We start from the raw sequence: 18,567 nt of genomic DNA on the forward strand, positions 1-18,567 counted from the left end.
GTTGTAACAGCGACACCTGTGGCCGCTAAGCCAATGAAAGTCAGTGTCCTGTTGCTGGCGCTAGCCCGGGTGCAAGCTCTACCTGAATGTGAGCAAGAATATTTGTCCACTCACATGTTGATAAGAGTATAAAATACTTGACAAATATCCCTTTAAGATACATTTTGAACAGATAACATTAAAAAATGCAATCCTAATTCTAATACAAGTTTTATACTTAAAAAAAAACACAGGGGATTTTAAAAAGAAATGTTTATTTTCAAACTGAACCTACATGCTCCTCACACTTTCAACAGTATCCACATGCCTGTATAGTTAATAATTCACAGGAAACCTATTTAAGTGCAATTACATGAAGGCAGAAAGAGATAGCCTCCATGTCATCTTTTTTGACTCTGTGTGTTTGTTGCAACACACCAGGTCACCTCCTGGCTGCAACCCTCCTGCAGGGCAATGGGCCAGTCTGCATGTTTCCTCCCACTATTTTCCACTGAGCGACAAGGCTGCACATTGTGCTCAGATCAGCCAGCAGGCAGCCAGCAGCCAGCAGAGGTTACACAGGCGTTTCTCTCCACCGCCTCTAAAGGTAGGGCAGTCCTCTGCATCTCTTTCATTCATCCGCTTCCTACACTTCTCTTTCTCTCTCTCTATCTAACTACTCTTCTATCTGACTTCATGGTGAGGCTTTTTCTATCATATTATATTATTATTATTATAAGAAATGTTGCAGCGCGTAAAAGCGATGAGTTTGGTGTGATGCTGGAGAGTGGTGACCTCTAGCCTGGATGCGATCGACAGGATGCGTTTTATTAAATTAAGTTGTGAAATTAGAGGATGATGTAATGAGATAAGCGTCGTCAGATCAGCACTCACATCTTTTAGTTGAACTGCAGACCGACCTGACTGCTGCTGCTGCTGCTGGACTAAAGTAAAGTGCAGTTTAGATTACACGTGTGACCCAGATGACAAAATACTAGTATGCATTATAGTGTTAGATTTAGTAACGTTTTAGGCTACAATATTCACATGATGCATTAGGCTACTGCATCATATTACTGCTCAAATATGAGGCTATACTCTAAAGGCACCATGTATGCTGCAGCATATTTATGTAGTTAAGTTTGAATCACATAGTGCACATGCATGGAAGAAGTCTGCCTTCTGCCAGAAGATTGAAGATTGTGGTTTAACTTAACATAAACTATTTCTAGCCCTGAAGACAAACTTCTTCCATGTGCCTTAGCTGTCAAACTTCCTGGTCCTCTTCCTTTAGTGAAAACTTTTGCTTTTGCTTTTGCTGTCAAAACATTCAAATTCAAAACAACTCTATTAATAATTAATAAGGCTGTCAATCTATTCAAATATTTAATCACAATTAATTGCATGATTGTTCATGATTAATCACACATTTTTTATCTGCTCGAAATGTACATTAAAGGGAGATTTTTCAAGTATTTAACAGTATACAACCTCCGAAAGATCGATTGCATTAATGCTTTAAAGAAATGAATGGCGTTAAAACAAATTTGCGTTAATACATTATTAATGCGTTAAATCTGACTACCCTAATAATGAATAATTTGCAGTTGGAAATGTTTTACTAAATCGCAATATACTGTATCTTATCGCAATACTCAGCATATCGCAAAATGTTTAAAATCGCAATAAGATCGTATTCGTGATCTAAGTATCGTGATAATATCGTATGGTGGTGCCTCTAGTGATTCCCACCAAGGGGCAATTAGTTACAGCAGTTTAAACAGAGAAACACAGTAGGATAACATACAACAACATACAAACTAATACACCAAGGAGCTAAAATGTGGAAGAAAAATCTATAAAATGGTTAAAAAAAAACCTATGGGTCATTTAAAAGTCAGATTGCAGGGTGGGGGAGGAATGATTTTAAATTGCGGTAAGAACGCCCCGAAGCCAAAATGCTTGCTGCTTTCCTGGAGGGTTTGCTGATTATACAGTATAAGAATTCAGGTCTCTTTGTTCCACTGCCTATTGTCTTAGAACATATTTTAACGATGCTGTTCAGGCTGTTTCTGTTGTTTACTGTGAGCCTGTGAAACCAAAAGACAAAAGAGAAGCTCAGGAGACTCTCAGTAAGATTACCAGGATAACCAGTCTCAGGACTGGTTGGGATTTGCAATTGTCCTCGTCTGAATGATGCCATGCATAACAGGTTGCTTTAGGTAACTCCTGGAGAGCCATTTATTACTACACACCTATGCAAGACAATATACAGTATAAACTAGACTTGCACTAACCATACAGAATATTACCCGGCGCTGTTGAGGTCCTAGTTTTCAGTTTTTTATTACTTTTACTTCTACATTTTTGAGTATCTATCTATCTACCTATAGACTACTCTTGCTAGTGGTGAGCAATACACATATAATCCTATATCACGCTATATGTAATTATATTGCGATATAAATATATATCTTGATACAGTAAAGTTTATGGAAAATCTATTGTGAAACTGTTACTGATAAACTGATGAATGGACTGTTTTTGGCTAATCCAGTGGAATTAAAATACCTAAAAGATACAGGTACATCATCACATTGATGCAAAAAATCATATAAAAATCCAATAGTACAATAAAAAAAGTCAAATTGATTTGCAACATCGACCACTATGACCTAATACAATCAGATATTTTAAAGGGAGAGCTACAACAAAATCAATGATGATAGATATATTGATACTGTTGTATATTTGCCCAACCCTAACTCTTACAGTATTTTTGAATTAATCATTAACAGATGCAGTGATGAAACCACTAATCATGATCAAATTCCAGTTAGTGTCTAGACGTGTTTTGCATGGCTCCAGTATTTAGACTCACTGACTGACTGGCTGCTAACATGCTCTCCTGTTGTGGCTCATCATACTCTGATTAAGGCCTTGCAGATTATCATGTTTTGATGCAGCCTAATGCATCTCTGATAATCAGAGCTTGGATATTACTGTACTGAGGTTGACCAGAATAAGCCAGATTTTGTTCCTGTAGACAAGTCATTGTTAGGGTTGGGGAAAGAAAATCGATACAGCATGGTATCGCGATATTTTACGTGGCAATATTATATCGATACACGGACATCAAGTATCGAACTTTTATCATATAAAATCCGGTTACTATAGAGTGCTACAGGAATGAGTCCTAAAAGCCGGAAATGAGTTAGCATTTCAGCACTTGTGACTCCCTGGTCTGGAAGTCAATGGGTTTTTGAATGGGTTTTTAGTTAGATGTCTGAAATAAGGTCCGGCGTTAACACAGGCTGAAGAGATTTTATCGTTTTGTTCTACATCATAAAATATTTCAGTAAATACCCCACTCTTGAATTTTGAAGCCTTTATGTCTTAGAAATGGCTGTATGAGACTGCGACTGTGGTGTAGTTCGTTTATAACCTAACGTTAGCTTTTTACTTCTGGCGATTGCATTTATGCATCAAAAATCATAAAAGTGTTGTTCATTTGTGGAGATTATCTTGCTGAACAAAACTTGTATGTATCATAAACGTTTTGTTTGTCACAGAGTTTATTTTCGGCAATAATTTAAAACCCAGTGTAAAAATCCCATTGACTTTTTGTCGAGGGAACCCAGGGAGATGCTAACTTCCTGGTTGGCCTACAAAAATACGTCATCCCTGCACCACTCTATTAACCTCTTAACAAACCGACGGCCACAATTCTGTCTTTCTGAGGTTGTAGCGGGCTCAATCTTAAAGTTAGAGTGAAGATATGGTATCATATGAAACTACAGAATCTAAGGAATCAATTGGTACCAACCATGTCATGTTAGCTTGTCAGGAAGAACAATAAATAACGCTCCAAACTTGCTCAAAATTTTGGCGAAGAAAAAACTGGCATGGCCATTTTCAAAGGGGTCCCTTGACCTCTGACCTTAAGATGTGTGAATGAGAAATCTGATATTGAAAACTGTTTCTTATTAGATAAAACAGATGTTGACAAAAGTAACGTGATACTATTGTATCGTGGGGCCTCTGGTGATTCCCAATCCGAGTGATTTTAGACAAATGCAAAAATCAGTAATAAGCTATTTCCTGGTTCTTTTGTAAACTGGGATATATATTCTACAATGTTGACAAGGAAGTTAAATACTCGTTAAATGGTACATATTTGTGTGCTACTGTGCAACTTAGATGACTAGAATATATGTTTACAGGATTTAAGTGAATACTTGTTCACTATGGATTAAAATAAATTAATTAAATGTATGTAAACAAAGTCACTGGGGTGCCCCCTCAGTTCTATTGTAGTCATATTTCAATATCATATGACTTTACATAAGAGCCGCATGCAGATTGAATTGAGATGCTTAAGCTAAATTTGATAGATGGACTCACATTTCTGTCTCTGTAACATCCAAGGGTATTCTGTTAACCTGTATAGCTGTGTTTTTTACCTTCACCTCAGACATGCACACATCTGACTGGAGCCAAAAGATTATAGCCCATCTGCAGTCAAAATCAGATTGGTTAATCATATTAGATTAGATTATGTTCAGGGGTCTTTGTTGGAGAAACAGGCCAATGTGCTGAGGTTCACATGGCCGTCTGTCATGCAGTACAATATAGTATACACTAGACATACAATACAGAAGACATACAGTATGTAGTCCACATTTTGTTCCCAGCTGTAGACGCAGGTGTAGAAACTGTCTAGGAGTGTGCAGCAGTCTGTGACGTAACCACTCTGAATTTAATATATAGCTCGGGAACACGTCAGTGGAAAGAATTTCTGTGGTGGCAAGGAGGCAATTTGTAAAGCCTGAAGTGACACAGCAAACAAGTCCTGCAGGATTGTGCAACTACCTCTTGGGCGATAATGAATAAAGAGTGTGTGCCTGGGTGTTATTAGCTTTACAATAAGACCGGCTGCAGGGATTTGTTTGTGCAGTGTGAGTTGTCTCTAGTGTAAGAACTGAAACTGACTCTTCAACTTAACAAGTTTGTCCAGGTTTAGATCTCAGTCAAATTCTTCCTGCATTTTGACCATTCATTAGTAGGGAGTGGCTAAAACAGGCTTGAGAACAGACCCAGTACATTAACATAACTTAAAACTTCCTTGTATAAGAAAAAATATCCAGCTGCGAACATCCAGACATTCATACAGTCGTGTCAATGGCCCTCTGCTTTATATCACAGGGTTGATTTGACTGTCAAGCATAGCAGTGGAATCTGATATTATGCGGTAAATGACATACACTGTTTATGGAAAAAGTACTTACGTCTTACAGAGGAAAACTGCACTTTTCAACTTTTCCCTGACAGTGTCACAGGCAGCTGTTTGAATCAGTGCTGGATACACCAACCATGTGTTTGAAACACTCACAAAGGACAGAGTGATCAAACAATAATGCACCACCACAATTTGACAGCTTTGGCAAGAGAGCATGCACAAAGATTTGAATACGATATTTGTCAAACTAAAAGTAGCAGCGCTGCCTGGGCTGGGCCAGACACGATTCTGCGATTATTAAAACCTGGAGCACATTAGTGGTAATAAATCTACACATTTCATTACCATAACCAACCATTACCAACAATTTAAAAGCCAGAGAATCACTATACAGAGAGATGGGGTTATCATCTGTTCCCACCTGCCGGCTGGCTTCTTGTTTTACAGAAGTGGTCACATTGGATCTGTTGTTTGAAACAACAAGAATCAGTCATTGGGACATGGGATGTATTAGAGAGCGTGGGACAGGCTGGAGTACTACCAGACATACAGTATATACAACAGGCAATATAGGCATGTATCAAAATTGACAACTTTGAGTTACATTTAGTCATTTAAACACTACTTAGAGTTAATCAGAATTTCCAAAAGATCGCCGTTATGATCACTACCACGCAGATTAATCAAGCGTATCAAACTCAAAGCTGCACTAATCAAAGTTTTGTACAGAAAAATGGGTCAAATTATTATGTGCGATGTAAAATATGTCACTCGTAGTGACAAACACAGACAATTATCACCTGACTCTGCAGCTCTCCTCAGCTCTACGGAGCGTTTTTACAACCCGAAACTTTAGTCAGTCTCATCAGTCTTGTTACCAGCCGATCTTTTCAGCCAAATACCACCTCTGAGTAACCAACCCGGTCGTACTCCCAACTCGTCAAATACAGCTGATTGGGTAGCGCCCCCCGGCATCGGAAATCAACGCACGGAGGCACCCTTTAGCGACAGTATGTTACGAACCGGGCTTTCAGCTAACTCTAATGTAAACCTATACCACCACGGCGTTATTCGACGGTCGGAGCAAGTGACGTAGTATTAATAGCGTGAGAGTCTGCTAAGGGTGGGCGGCAGGGGTGGTGAATGGGTCAAACAAACACAAGACTTTCAACCAGGAGACCTTTGTTCGTGTCCCGTGTGAAACAAAAAGTAACGTTGGCTTACTTTGTTACGTCAGTCGTTAGTCACTCGAGTGATGCGATAGTAACATTAGTCGTTACTCCATTTTCTAAACCTAACTAAGTGGTTGTGTTGCCTAAACCTAACTTCCTGTGAAAATGGTAGTTTATTTTGAAAGGACACTATGCATGTAACAAGCGTATACTGACACGTCGTCCCTGGTCCGTCCAAAAGTAACACAAAAGGGGTACCCCGTGTGGGGCACTGACCAAACAGCAGTATTTGACAAGTTGGGAGTGAGAATGTGACTAGCTGGTAAATAGTGGAGCATTTAGCAGCTTAAGAGTACGATAGTTCCCTCAGGAGTAGGTGGAGACCAAAACAGAGCTAAAAGGAGAGAGAATATTGGACTTACATTGATCAGGTGGATAGTAACATGACTCCGAATGAATACTAAAGTTGCTCTGTGTTCGCTGGATGTGTAAATTGGCAAATGTTTGCTTCAAATGTCAATCATGTATGTGATGTTCAGCTTTTTGTAGTGTCCTGTCCGTAAGATTAATTTTGCTTTAAATCTGTTTTAGGTGACAAATGGAGACCTTCAATCATAGACTGAACACTTACTTAGAGTCATGGATGGGTCCCAGAGGTAAGTCAAGTTTATATTATCACCTTAGTTGCAGCTGATATAAAATCTGTTGCACGTGTGTTACTGCAAAAGCTCAACAGAGTACTACAGTTAACATAAAAGTGATGGTAGCAGTGAAGCATAGCCTAAAACCTTTGACCCAAGGTCTTCATTAGATGTTGTACATACATGGACTTGCATAATAAGTCTGCTGAGACTTTTCACCTTCTTTCTATATGTTGAGCAAACATTCCTCAGTGAGCTGCTGCTTTTCACTTTTCAAGTTCATCTGCGGTTACCAATGAGGGGTCACCTTATCGGCGTTAAAAACAGGCCTCTTTATCTCCATATTTCAGATCAGAGGGTCCGGGGATGGCTCCTGCTGGACAACTACCCTCCAACCTTTGCACTCACAACCATGTACCTTCTCATCGTGTGGCTGGGGCCCAAGTACATGAAACACAGGCAGCCGTACTCCTGCAGAGGCCTCCTGGTGCTCTACAATCTGGGTCTCACACTCTTGTCCTTCTACATGTTCTATGAGGTAAACACACTGCTCGGCAATGAGATATGTGTTAAAGCAGGTCACAGAGTGAGGTATCAATCTTCTTATGTAACTCTCAACAAGAAAGCGAATAAGCGCATTTCCCAAAAAACGTTGAACTATTTCTTTAACACTTGACTCTGATTAGATCCGGGCCTGTTGCTATCGGCGTCTCTCACTGAAAGCTACCATTAGAGACAACACTATCGGGGACTGAGAGGGACTAAGAGCTGGACGCTGGACGCTGGACGCTGACAGGCTCATTGTTTCAGCCATCAAATCCCTCATATGCCCTTGCAGACATCAGCACAGCCCTCTATTGTTTGCTGGAAAAACTGCTTTTGATAAACAGCTGCCTAGACAACTGAAATTGAGAGATGCACTGATGTAAACAAACAGGGATTCTTTGGCGAGGTGTCAGAGTCTGCGCTGAATGTGCTGTTTCAGTTGTAGCAACAGACTCAATTATCATAGTGATCGTATCTGTCACTTTGCATACCAGTGTACGGCATGAAGTAAGAACCAGACTAAGTGGTTTTGTGTACGTGCAAGTCTAAAGTATCTGTACTGCACTACCCACCAAGCTGGCAGAACAAGCTTCTTGTCTTTCCGTCTGCATTGCGTAAGGCGCCAGTGGACTGTTTGGCTTTGTGATTCATTAAACCCTGTACTCTGACAATGCTCCACCCATGGGGTGAACTTTTGGCAGTCCAAAATCAATGCCACCTGATGTGAATCAAAGTACAGCGCAGTTTGGTGCTTGTCAGCTTTCACAGCACAGCAGCTCGTCACATAATGATTGTGATTAAATCTGATTGTGATTAATTTGATTTATTTATAGGCTGACTAATGCTGCTGTATGTTTGAAGTAAGAATCACTAGCCAATATCAACTTAGAGGGTGACTAATGTCTGTGCACACATGATAAAAAAAAGAACCACTTCATCCTGTTGCTGGTTTCAATTGGTGGCAGTTTCTTGGCTCGGAGGTTAGTGGGTGAAGCCTTTTACAGCAGCAGACACAGACAGTGGATCTATATTGATTTAGTGAATCAGCATTAAGGCACGCCATCTACTTGCATTTGAATAATTGTTGTTTAAAGGGGCATAACACAGATTTTACGCATACAGATTAGTACGGCACTACTCATCCTATAAACACAGTTGTTTAATGTCTTTTGTCGCTTTGTTGAGTCTGAAAAAATAACCCTAGAAAATCTGTGTTACAATAGACTATATATAAGAAGTGGATGTAGTCCCTGTGACGTCACCCATTGGTTTGTGGACTGCCATTTTTAAGCCTCGAGGTTGGCATTTTGGCCGTCGTCATCTTGGTTTTTTGCAACCAGAAGTGACACGAGAGGGTAGAGCTAAGTACAACCGAACGCTGAATAAGACATTTTTAGGAAACCAAATGTTACAATTAACTTTCATGAACTGTTAAAGTTGTAAGACAAACCTGACCGGACAACGCCGTAGTAGCGATCTGTCAATCACAAGGTAGCCATGCCCTAAAGCATACCCTGCTTTATGGTCTATTTGACTCTAAATGGGACCATAATTTACTAAATAAACATTATGTTGTATTGAAGAAGACTTGAAACTAGCGATTGAGACCATAAACTCATGTTTACTGAGGTAATAAATCAAGTGAGAAGTAGGCTCATTTTCTCATAGACTTCTATACAATCAGACCTCTTTTTGCAACCAGAGGAGTCGCCCCCTGCTGGCTGTTAGAAAGAATGACAGTTTAAGGCACTTCCTCATTGGCTTCACTTTTCAGACCCAGAGGTTGCCTACTGGTTACAAACTGTGTTTTTGGAGTTTGAAAGACACAGGTGTATGCCAAGCAGGGATGGTCTAACTATCCTTGCTTTTAATTGATATAATTGCTTTTACTTTGTCCAATATACACTTATTGCTGACATGGTGTGATGTACTGTTTGATTAGTTTGTTTAATGTTGTCCTTTCATTGCATGCATGTTTTAATTGTGAATGGACTGCCGATCAAAATTAGCTTTAAGCTAATTTAAATATTGTACATGGTCCCTTTCAAATAAATTTAATAAATAATGTGGGAAGAGTGGGATCCAACATGTTTTTTTTTCCAGCCGGACCCATACTAGGGACTCAAATTCAGGATATCTCGGCCTTTGCTGCATACATTTTAGCCATTATTTTTTAAATCTGTCTCTTACAAGTTCCCTAATGTTATAGATAAATCACTGGAATATAGTACCACTTTATAAATGTATAGGGAACATTTATAGTCACTGCACAGGTATGCAGAGTTTGATTGTTACTATTGAGTATTTCAAATAGGAAATTCCGGTATTTGCACTTTTCTTAGTCGACCTGTGTGTAAAAATGCTTTAATAATCACATTAATATATATATAATGATTACATTAATTGGCTTCCAATACGCTCTGTGATAACATCATGTTCTAAAATGACCTCAGGACCATTAAACATCATATCATACATCATATTTTAGTAGCAGGTTTAATTTTAATTACATCCTGACATAAAACAGATACGGAAACAAATGTGGTTATCAGACTTGTTATCTGTCTGGGCATTTGTTTGTGCATGTGGTTATCACTTATAAGGAAGGGAAAGTCTCATTTTACAACATCATATCTTTGGAGTTTTACTTTTATATTGCATTTGTGTAACACAGTATCTGTGAGTGAAGCTTGTGTATTGGTAAAATATCCATCATTCATCTTTTTTCCTCAGCTTGTTTCCGCTGTGAGGCACGGTGGCTACAACTTCTACTGCCAGGACACTCACAGTGCACAGGAAGTGGATAATAAAGTAAGTCAGTCTGGTTTACACTGTGCAACCTTTGTATGTGTTGATTGCTCAGGGTTTTATTTTCACTTGATCACGTTTGATGTAATTCTTATTACAAAGTAAATTATTTGCCATTGTGTTTCTTGATATTATAGCAGTAGTGTTATTAGTAACACTAGAGTAAAGGTATAAATGCCAGTTATTGTAGGGCAGCTAAACATATATATTATTAAGCACAATGTGTGTTTTTCTTTGCTCTGATTTCTATGGGCAAGTACCTGTAAATCCCAGCGGATAAGCTGCAGAGACAGAGACTCAATTTAATCCGACTCATGTCATCAGGATGACTCTCTTCAGTTGCCCTGCTGAGCTCAGTGGAGGTGAAAACAAGGCTCCCGGTGAAATGTGCATGGCTTTGCAGTTCTGCAGTGATTAAATACAAAGTTGTATCACTGTGTCACTGCTACAGTACAGATGGTTAAATTGCTTTATGATCCCAGACTTTCAAGGGCCTTCAGGGCAGACGTCTGCTTATCACCTTGTATGAGAAATAGTGTTGTGCGGAAACTTTTGAATTGTATTTTTCTGATTCGCCATCTCTATCATCTCTATATTGTTCTCTTCAGGAAGTTTTTCTTGTGTTTTTATTCACCATTTTTTGTTTTGCTGCGTCACCTCTCAGATCATGAATGTCCTGTGGTGGTACTACTTCTCCAAGCTCATCGAGTTCATGGACACATTTTTCTTCATAGTACGAAAGAATAACCATCAGATCACGTTTCTTCACATCTACCATCACGCCAGCATGCTGAATATCTGGTGGTTCGTTATGAACTGGGTACCCTGCGGCCATTGTGAGTGTTTTAACCCAACTTCGCCCTCCAGTGACTCAAATCACTCCAGTAACCACATTTACGGTTTGGCTCCAAAGCGAGATAAATAATTCAAGTGCTCTAATGTTAAACCCATTACCCCTGAAAACAGCCTGTTTCCCCTACAAAGCCTTAAAGGACACTAAGTGACCATAACGCTGCTGCACTGTGTGACGTATTTTTATGTGCTTTTCTATTAAAGTTGTGCAGAAAACAGCACAGAATATAGCACAGGAGTCAATATAACGTGACACGTCAGATCTATAAACACGTTTCATTATTCATCAGATGTTCACTATATTATTTTTGTATTACTTTACTGATAATGGCTTCTATTGATTTTACATGAACTTTGTAGTAATGGTTCCGAACAGAGCGGACTAATGAAAAGTTATTCCCTATATGATCATTCAACTCCTGAATGTCATTCACTGACAGTTATTGCTTGCAGTAAGTTAATAACTTCCTGTGTCTCTCTTCTGTGTCTCTTCAGCGTACTTCGGCGCCTCCCTAAACAGCTTCGTCCACGTCGTGATGTATTCTTACTACGGCCTGTCGGCCGTCCCAGCCATCCGGCCGTACCTCTGGTGGAAGAAGTACATCACACAGTTCCAGCTGGTGGGTTCATCCTGTAGCTTCTTCCCAGTGTGTTCAGATCTTTTACTGAAGTAAAAGTAGCAATAATAGAGTAATCATAAAAAAGTATTGTCAGCGAAATGTTTGTGCGATTTTTAGGTTGTAGCAGGTTCAGTTTTAATGCTAGAGTAGAAGGAATCCATTGGTACCAACCATGTCATATTAGCTTGTTGCCAAGGAGGATAAATAACGCTCCAAACTTGTGCTTAATTTTGGCGAGGAAAAACTGGCTTGGCCATATTCAAAGGGGTCCCTTGACCTCTGACCTCTAGATATGTGAATGAAAATGGGTTCTATGGGTACCCACGAGTCTCCCCTTTACAGACATGCCCACTTTATGATAATCACATGCAGTTTGGGGCAAGTCATAGTCAAGTCAGCACACTGACACACTGACAGCTGTTGTTGCATGTTGGGCTTGAGTTTGCCATGTTATTATTTGAGCATATTTTCGTTTCTAAATGCAGTACCTGTGAGGATTTCTGGACAATATTTGTCATTGTTTTTGTTGGTAATTGATTTCCAAAAATAAATGTATACATACATTTGCATAAAGCACTCCCATGTTGATAAGTGTATTTAAATACTTGGCAAAGCTCCCTTTAAGGTACATTCTGAACAGATAAAAAATGTGTGATTAATCGCGAATAAATTGAATTAAAAAGGATTTTCAGTCTTTAGTTTATATTAGGTGATTGTTATATTCACTTGACATTGTAGAGCTGGTGTTGCTATTTAGATGTTGGAAGTGTTCCTGGACTATTTTCTGCACGGCCCTCTAGTTTAAATACAGTGCAGACACTTTCACCGTCCATTAAAAGATATTTTCGGCTCTGGATCAATATTATGTGTCTATAGGCTCTCTGTGTGTGTCACCTTCTCACTCTAGTATGTGTGTGCATGTGTGTGTTGTGTTTCCTCCACAGATCCAGTTCTTTTTAACCATGTTCCAGACGATGTGTGCGGTCATATGGCCGTGTGGCTTCCCCAAGGGATGGCTGTCCTTCCAAATAAGTTACATGGTCACGCTCATTCTCCTTTTCTCAAACTTCTACATTCAGGTCAGTTGGTTTTTCCATTTTAAACTTTTAGTTAATGAGTTTAAAGTCTGGTGATATTTTAGTATTGTCAGCAATTCCCATAAAAAAAACAAAACCAACAAGGAATTGATCCCATTAACAAGTATTGCCTGTGATAGCTGACTTCAATGAGTCACACTGTTGTACTGAGTCACATGTTCCTTCATTATAATGAACATGAGCACTGGAGTTTATTTTGAGTCAATCCCACATACACCGTCCTGCTGTTGTAAAAACTCACCAGAGCACCAATTGTATATTAATCCGCGGCTGAAAATAGTCCCCAACAAATGCACTATTTACGTTTGCTAAAAACTACAGTGCTCAACTGTTTTAGAAAATTACTAAGCATTTTTTTAAATCAAACTTTATATTTATGACCCGTTGTTAAATATATAATTATTCAGAAAGAAACAAACAGGCTTTGAGCTGAAAGGAAGTATTGAATAACAAACTATTGCATTGTTGACTTTAGTTTTTTCAAGAGATACAATAAAACTTTATTTAACCCAAGGGAAATTGTTGTGCAGCAGTTGCAGTAAAAAGTTGGAAAGAGTGCAAATATATACAGGGCAAATAAATAAAAGTAAACAAGATTATCAAGATTATTAGAAAGATTATCAAGGTGGTGCAAAAACCAAATGTACACAATGCCAGAAATGTAAACAGGTGAACCGAAACTGATTAACAATAAGGTGCAAATTCAAAATATGCACATGCAAATAGAGAGTGAAGCCAACCTCACCCTTCACATTATAGATAAAGCTGCGTCTGTTTCTATAGATAAAAACATAAGGCTGAACTAGTGCTGTTGCTGTTAGCGGGCTTATGTGGTTTAACATTTGTGTTTGTTACATATATTGCTAATAGCCTGTCAAACACTGAAATTCTGAGGCGGATATAGTTTTAAAAATAATAATTATAATAAATAATAATAAAATCTAATAACATATTGGCCAAAAGTATTTTTTTCCATTAATACATAACATAAACAAAAGCTTTTGAAAAGGAGCCCTTAAATTTGTCTTTTTAAATAACTATGACCAGGCTATGTACTGATCGGGACATTTTATTTTATATTTAAACATATCTCACAGTATAGATAGACATTTGTGTTTCAGTTAGGGATGTCACAAGAACTGATACTTTGGTACAGAGTTGATGCCAAAAGCAATATAAAATAGATAATAGAGAGGGAATTATGAGCTGTTAAACGTCCTGACAAAAATTAGTATTCAAATAGTAATAAAGGAGCATATGTTGAAGTACATGGGATTTATTGTTTTACCTTTGGTTGTAAAGAAATGGTATCGAGAATCGTGGAATTTCACTGGTATTGGTATCGACTACTAAATTTCTGGTGTTGTGACATTCCTAGTTTCAGTAATATTTAATTATGAAGTAACCTGTTAACCTTATTTCATTTTCAATGACAGCATTATGTGTAATAACATGTTATCTCTGCCTCTCTTTCAAGGCTTATAAGAAGCACAGTGGTTCTCTAAAGAAGGAGCACCAAAACGGCTCTCCTATATCAACAAATGGACATGCAAATGGGACGCCATCTATGGAGCACACCGCATACCAGAAACTGAGGATGGATTGACATTTGAGAAAAAAAAACGCCACCTGATTCTCACTGTAGCGTGTTAGCTAATGCTGCTAGGAGGTATATGTATCTTCTGATCTTTTAGAATAGTTTAGCGCTCACTTGAGATGAAATAAGCCATAGCCACATACGGTATACATCCAGAGACTTTCCATGGTTTTTTGCACACGTTCCTACTCATGGTATTGAATTATTAATAGAAGAGTATTGTAGTATGGTTGCACAATATTGCCTCGGCCGTTCCTCTGGAAGAAATTCACTCCAAAGCAAAAAAATCTCTTTCTGCTACCAGCAAACACATTTTTAACTCGTTCATTGATGCTTTACACACAAAAAGGTCCAAAGATGACGGCTCCAGTGAGTGTGTTGGCAGCTGAAGGTTTCATCACACTCAATGACGTCTCGGATTCAACAATTAATATAACACAGTGCTTACTATGGTCCTTAATGTGTAACTAGAGCATGCTTCTAGTGTCTCGCTTTATCTCACTCCTGCCTGTGCTGTTGCATAATCCTACAATTTGCCCTGTAGTGCATTTTTATTTACAGATTGTAACAGCAGATGTTTTGCTGTACATGGCCTATATTTGCAGAGCAGGCTGTCGAATTAGGAATATTTAGCCATCTAACCAAAGAATAACCAAAGCATAGAACAGAGCATCTGCTAGGATTCACGTTTAAACCAGTTTAAGACACAATGTTAGAGGGCAGTTGTTGTGTTTTATGAGCACAATATAAACTCAATTCTCCTTAACATACCCAACATTATAAAAATTGGTTTGTCTCATCTCACACTGTGCTATAATATCCACTATAGCTTTATCCAGTAAATGCAATTAGAACTTTAAATTCATTTAAATTAATGAAATAAGTGCAGCTTTTTATTGGTAAGTATTTAGGTATCAAGTGAATATTATCATACTATATAATTCAATGCTAAACACTCAAGTATAGGTTATATTCTGATAAACTTTACCATATAGTCATTATTGATCTTGGAAACAGCTGTTGAAAAAATAATATCATCACAAGGTCCATTTAGTAGTAAACGCTCCAGAGCTTTTGATTGTCACATGATCTGGGTTTCATCCGAAATCACATACTGTGCACTACATACCCAATATGTGTACTATCGTTCAACACACTTTGGTGTGAATAAACTGTAGTATGTGTCTTTTTGGACGCACTGAGAAGTGATTTACATCGTCACTTCCTGAGAGCCGGTTGGAGACGCGTAACCATGGTAACCTCATGTGACCAAAACGACAATTTGTGAGAAACAAAGTCTGAACTTCTTTAAAAAATATATTACGCCTAGCAAAGTGAAATCTTATACTTACAGTTAAATTGAAGCAATATTGATGTTACAGAGCTGTCTTTCAACGTCTGTTATGAACGTTGTCGTCCCTATTGCATTGTGGGATATTTATGCCGCCGTAGTGTCCAGCGTTGCATACTGTAATATTTCACTGGAAACAGTATGCAATTCATGTGCTATTGGTTTCATACTAAGAGTTCAGACATACTAAAAAATGACACACTGTTTTAGCGTAATAATTAGCACGTTGGTATTTAGGCATTTTGGACGCAACTATGGATTTTTCCCAGTTGTCGTGATAAGTCCTTAAAATGTCCAGAAAAAATGGAAATGTAAACATCTATAATTCCATGACAACTGGGTAAACTCTATCTAATGAAGTAGATCATGAGATATGATCAAAAGCTCCAGAACAGCTACTAAACGGACCTTGAGATGGAATTGTCTTGTCAAATAATACATAGGGGTTTTGTTTTTTTCATAAATAGGGTGCCTTCTGGACCAGTTTATTTGGTTTCTAATGTAGATTTGTATTGTACAGTCTTTTCAATATGCTATCACCAGATTCATGTTGGTCTATTTTAGACTAACTTCCAGCTCAAATCCTGTGCCTGATATTTCTGTTTTTGAAAATATCAAATGTCCTACACTGTCGTTCCTAACGACTGACACATACTAAATGCAACAGTGATATTTATCTTATATTAAAGGAATAGTTGGGAGATATGTTTGTACACAGAGCCTTATATTTAGTGTAAAAATACAAGAGTGGAATCAATCTCCCCATCTGGCTCTCGACAAATAAGCAAACAAGCATATTTCCCAACTATTCCTTAAACATTTTCCAAAACCTGTTTCTCATTTTATCATATTAACATGTCTTTTAAAGTGAAAACAAAAAGTGATTACATGAAAATGAACTCTTAATTTTTTTGGTGGAGAAAGGAGGTTGTAGTGATTGAACTATTTATTCCTTATGTTTGTTTTTTGCTGTCTTTTAACGTAAACGATGCAGGGGGCTACACAGTAAATGCTGGTATAGAAAACAAAAGGATGTTTGAATGATGAACTGTGTAAATCTGATACCGTCACAGTGGAGCACTGCTGTGCTGCTCTACCATGCTGAATCAATTTAATGAGGTACTGTGATGGCCTTAACCACTGAATGAGCACGACATGTTGCTCAAATGTATAGGTGACCTACATCCACGTTCACTGCATCAGAAAATATTGTTGAATTCTGAATAATACATGCAACGGCCACATTGTGTCTGCATGATTTATCTGATCCGCAGACATCTGCTGATAACGGGAAAACCCGTTTAACATGCATGAGCCATATCTACTCAGATGTTGAATTATTATTATTATTAAATTATTTCCAGCTACATGCCATGCCTGTTACAGATCCTCCTTTGTACAAGGTGATAGCGCTGAAGGTAACAGGGTTTATATATATTTAAGGGCTGGATTAGCATTACATGACATCCCAGCTTGTAAAGGCCAAGGGAGCATATAGGTATGTAATGAGATATTACATACATTTTTCTAGACTGTTAAATATAAATATATATATATACAGTATATTTTCTGAAATCTAGGGTAAATCTGGGTTTACATGTTTGTGACTCATGCTTTACTCGCAGTAACACATTAAAAACAAACTGAGATTGTAAACCTACTTGTTTTCCTTCCTTGAAAATGATGTAAATGCTTCAAATAATGTAGCTTGTAGATAAAGAATATCTGTACAGCAACAGAGCTGAGAGTTCATTGAGCCTTAGAATTCTATTTAATGTGTGTACAATATGAATAATATATTTAATTTTAATGAATATGTTATAAAGACAGCTGGCTGGCTCTTATAAACAAGATATACTATAACAGCAACTCTGCTTTATCAAAGTAATGTAGACTAATTTAGAGGAGCGTATTGAATGAAATAGCCTATTTTAGAAAATTATAGTAAAGATTTGAGAGGTAGGAAGACTTTGAGGTGAATAGAAATGATAAACCTTCACCTCATTTGCAAACAACTGTTTATTTTCACCTTACTGTGTGTATTACTCTACTGCAACTTATTTACATATAGTAAGATGGCGCTACGTAATGGGAAACATGGGTTTGGGTTTGTAAAGCCCTTTCCTACTTTCTTTTTCTCAGGTGATGAGATGTCTTAATAAATATTAAGAGTTTATATAGAAACATAAGGTTGTTTTATTCTTTTTTTTTTATTATTTCCAAATGTTGTTGGCAATAAACAAATCAGAAGAAGGAATAGGGTAGAACAAGATAGATCCTTTCCAAATTGAATAGATAGATAGACAGCAGCTTTGTAGTTCGACTTAAAATGACACATAAACTGGTTGAATAAAAACTGTTCTGTCTCCTTTGTCTGTTTGACTTTATTCCCTTCTTGGTGCATCGATAAGTGTTCTCAGTGGATTGGAGGTTGAAGTTAGCGAGGATGTTGTGAGCAAACGCAACGAAGGGGTCAAAACCTGCACAGCTTTCTCAGTTACACGTGAATCTTTTCTGAGGAGAACAGTCCTGATATCAGCTCCCAACTCTTTGTGAGTTTTGTAACGAAGGAATGTTTGGCATTCTTGGTTGTAATAAACCAATCTCGACTGTAAACTAAAATAAGTGAACCTGATGTGTGGATCAGGTTTAGTTTGATATAGTA

The 18,567-nt window shown here is 38.0% G+C and overlaps 1 protein-coding gene across 1 annotated transcript; it reads left to right on the top strand.

Annotated features, from left to right (window-relative positions):
• Positions 1–293: 293 nt before the first annotated feature.
• Positions 294–17,669, top strand: elovl5 (ELOVL fatty acid elongase 5). Its single transcript, XM_074646411.1, has 8 exons — positions 294–586; positions 6,982–7,046; positions 7,382–7,569; positions 10,311–10,388; positions 11,050–11,221; positions 11,733–11,857; positions 12,802–12,936; positions 14,432–17,669. Exons 2-8 carry the CDS (start codon positions 6,989–6,991, stop codon positions 14,558–14,560), a joined length of 885 nt encoding a protein of 294 aa, XP_074502512.1. The 5' UTR covers positions 294–586; positions 6,982–6,988; the 3' UTR covers positions 14,561–17,669.
• Positions 17,670–18,567: the final 898 nt, after the last annotated feature.

Source organism: Sebastes fasciatus, chromosome 9 (assembly GCF_043250625.1).
Source record: "Sebastes fasciatus isolate fSebFas1 chromosome 9, fSebFas1.pri, whole genome shotgun sequence".
NCBI classification, from domain to species: Eukaryota; Metazoa; Chordata; class Actinopteri; order Perciformes; family Sebastidae; genus Sebastes; species Sebastes fasciatus.